Source organism: Octopus bimaculoides, chromosome 20 (genome assembly GCF_001194135.2).
Source record: "Octopus bimaculoides isolate UCB-OBI-ISO-001 chromosome 20, ASM119413v2, whole genome shotgun sequence".
Lineage (NCBI taxonomy): Eukaryota > Metazoa > Mollusca > Cephalopoda > Octopoda > Octopodidae > Octopus > Octopus bimaculoides.
In genome coordinates this window covers 42669190-42670847 of record NC_069000.1, presented here as the reverse complement: position 1 = coordinate 42670847, position 1658 = coordinate 42669190, and the positions used below count along the sequence as shown (strand labels likewise).

General features: G+C 37.5%; 1 protein-coding gene across 1 annotated transcript in view; it reads right to left on the bottom strand.

The window, feature by feature from the left end:
* LOC106877458 (probable bifunctional dTTP/UTP pyrophosphatase/methyltransferase protein) overlaps nt 1-1652 on the bottom strand; it is a 22211-nt gene extending 20559 nt beyond the window's left edge. Inside the window, exon 1 of the mRNA XM_014926360.2 lies at nt 200-1652. Coding sequence (XP_014781846.1) covers nt 200-567 — 368 coding nt within the window. The 5' untranslated portion in view covers nt 568-1652. The remainder of the gene's footprint in view (nt 1-199) is intronic.
* Between the last annotated feature and the right edge of the window lie 6 nt (nt 1653-1658).

The following is a 1658-nucleotide window of genomic DNA, read 5'->3' as shown; positions in this document are numbered from 1 at the left end:
TATATATATATATATATATATATATATATATATATGCGTGTATATATATGTATTTATATATATGTATGTATATGTTGTAGTACCCATAGATATATATGTGAGTGAGTGTATAAACAGATACTTATTTGGACAACGAATGTTTTACATTCACGTGCACGTCCCGGTGCAGAACAAGTATGGAAGAATTGTATGTACTTACTTGCCAGACAAATTTGTCAAGGTATTCTTAGCATCTTCTCGGTCCTTCGGTTTACCATAGATCTTATCACCCACAGTTATAATCGTGTCCGCTCCGATAACAATATCCGGAGGGGGTTTAACGGAGTCTCCACTTTGCTTTTCTGAGACTCCCAGTCGACGTGCTACTTCAATGGCTTTACCCCGAGCCGTTGCTTTCGCATAATCAGCCGGCGTCGGGAAAGCACTTTGGTCCAAGTTCTCTTCAAAAGTTGACGGCACAACTTCGATATTCATGCCGACATTTTCCAGGATCTGCTTCCTGCGGGGCGAAGCGCTCGCTAGAATAATCCGAAGAGAATTGATTTCGGTAATGATGGGTTGAAGCATGGTGATGGTGGTGATGAGGGTCCTTGTGTGTCGGTGTCGATGCTGCACTTGATACCATTCCCCTTACACCGGCTGACGAGGTCCAGTCGCACAGGTAGGAACCGGAAGCGAAACTAAGCGACCTTTCTTTCGGTTTAACACAGAACTCTTTTAGGTCGTAATAGAAAAACAGAAGCAGAAACAAGCAGCAGAAAACGAAGAGAACAAAGAAACAGATCCACATGATATCCATTTTGATAGTCTTGTTGAATATAACGATAGTGTTTTCATGAGTTGCTATTGATACGGTGTAACCCCAATAATTTCCACTCTGATTAATAAAAGCCTGAGGCTTGAGACACTGCCTAAATATCTTTTTAAAAATAATATAATTAAAGTTAAAGAAGTGATTTTTAAATTCTCAATCGCAGGATAATGCTAATAATATAGCTTGAACAGGATAAACTGCCCCTATTTTGCAGAAAAAAGTGTAGGTGGTTAGCTGTGGACTCGAACTCACTAAACTAATGCTTGTAGAGAGAAAGAATGTGCTATATACTTTATATATATATAATAATTTATGTACGTATAAATATATATATATATACTTTAAAAAATATATAAATATATATTATTTAAATATATATTATTTATATACTTTTTGGATGGATGTACGTATTTTTGTGTTTTTAGCCAGGAGGTAAAGCAATACCCTTATGGTCCTTTAAAATGTTTCTGAGACTGATGTGGAGGAGGAGGAGGGATTGAGAAGGAAAGACATCCTGGAAATCTGGTCCAAATGCTTGTCACATAGTGGATTCCGCTAAAGGTACCCCAGGAGCCAAGTAGTGTGTTTATGTAAGTACGCGTATGTGTGCCTGCGTGTGTGCTGTTATTTATATAAAATCATAGCCTACACCCAGATATCTAGTCCGACGATGACTTAGCTGGCCGAAACTTCGAAGTCACTATCAAGAACATTGTTGTATTAGAATAAATATTTAGATAGATAGATAGATAGATAGATAGATGCACCAACGCGTGTGGTTGTGTGTGTGTTATTTGCAATCAAACTTCTTAGTAAACATGAAGTAAGCAACAAACAGCATTAT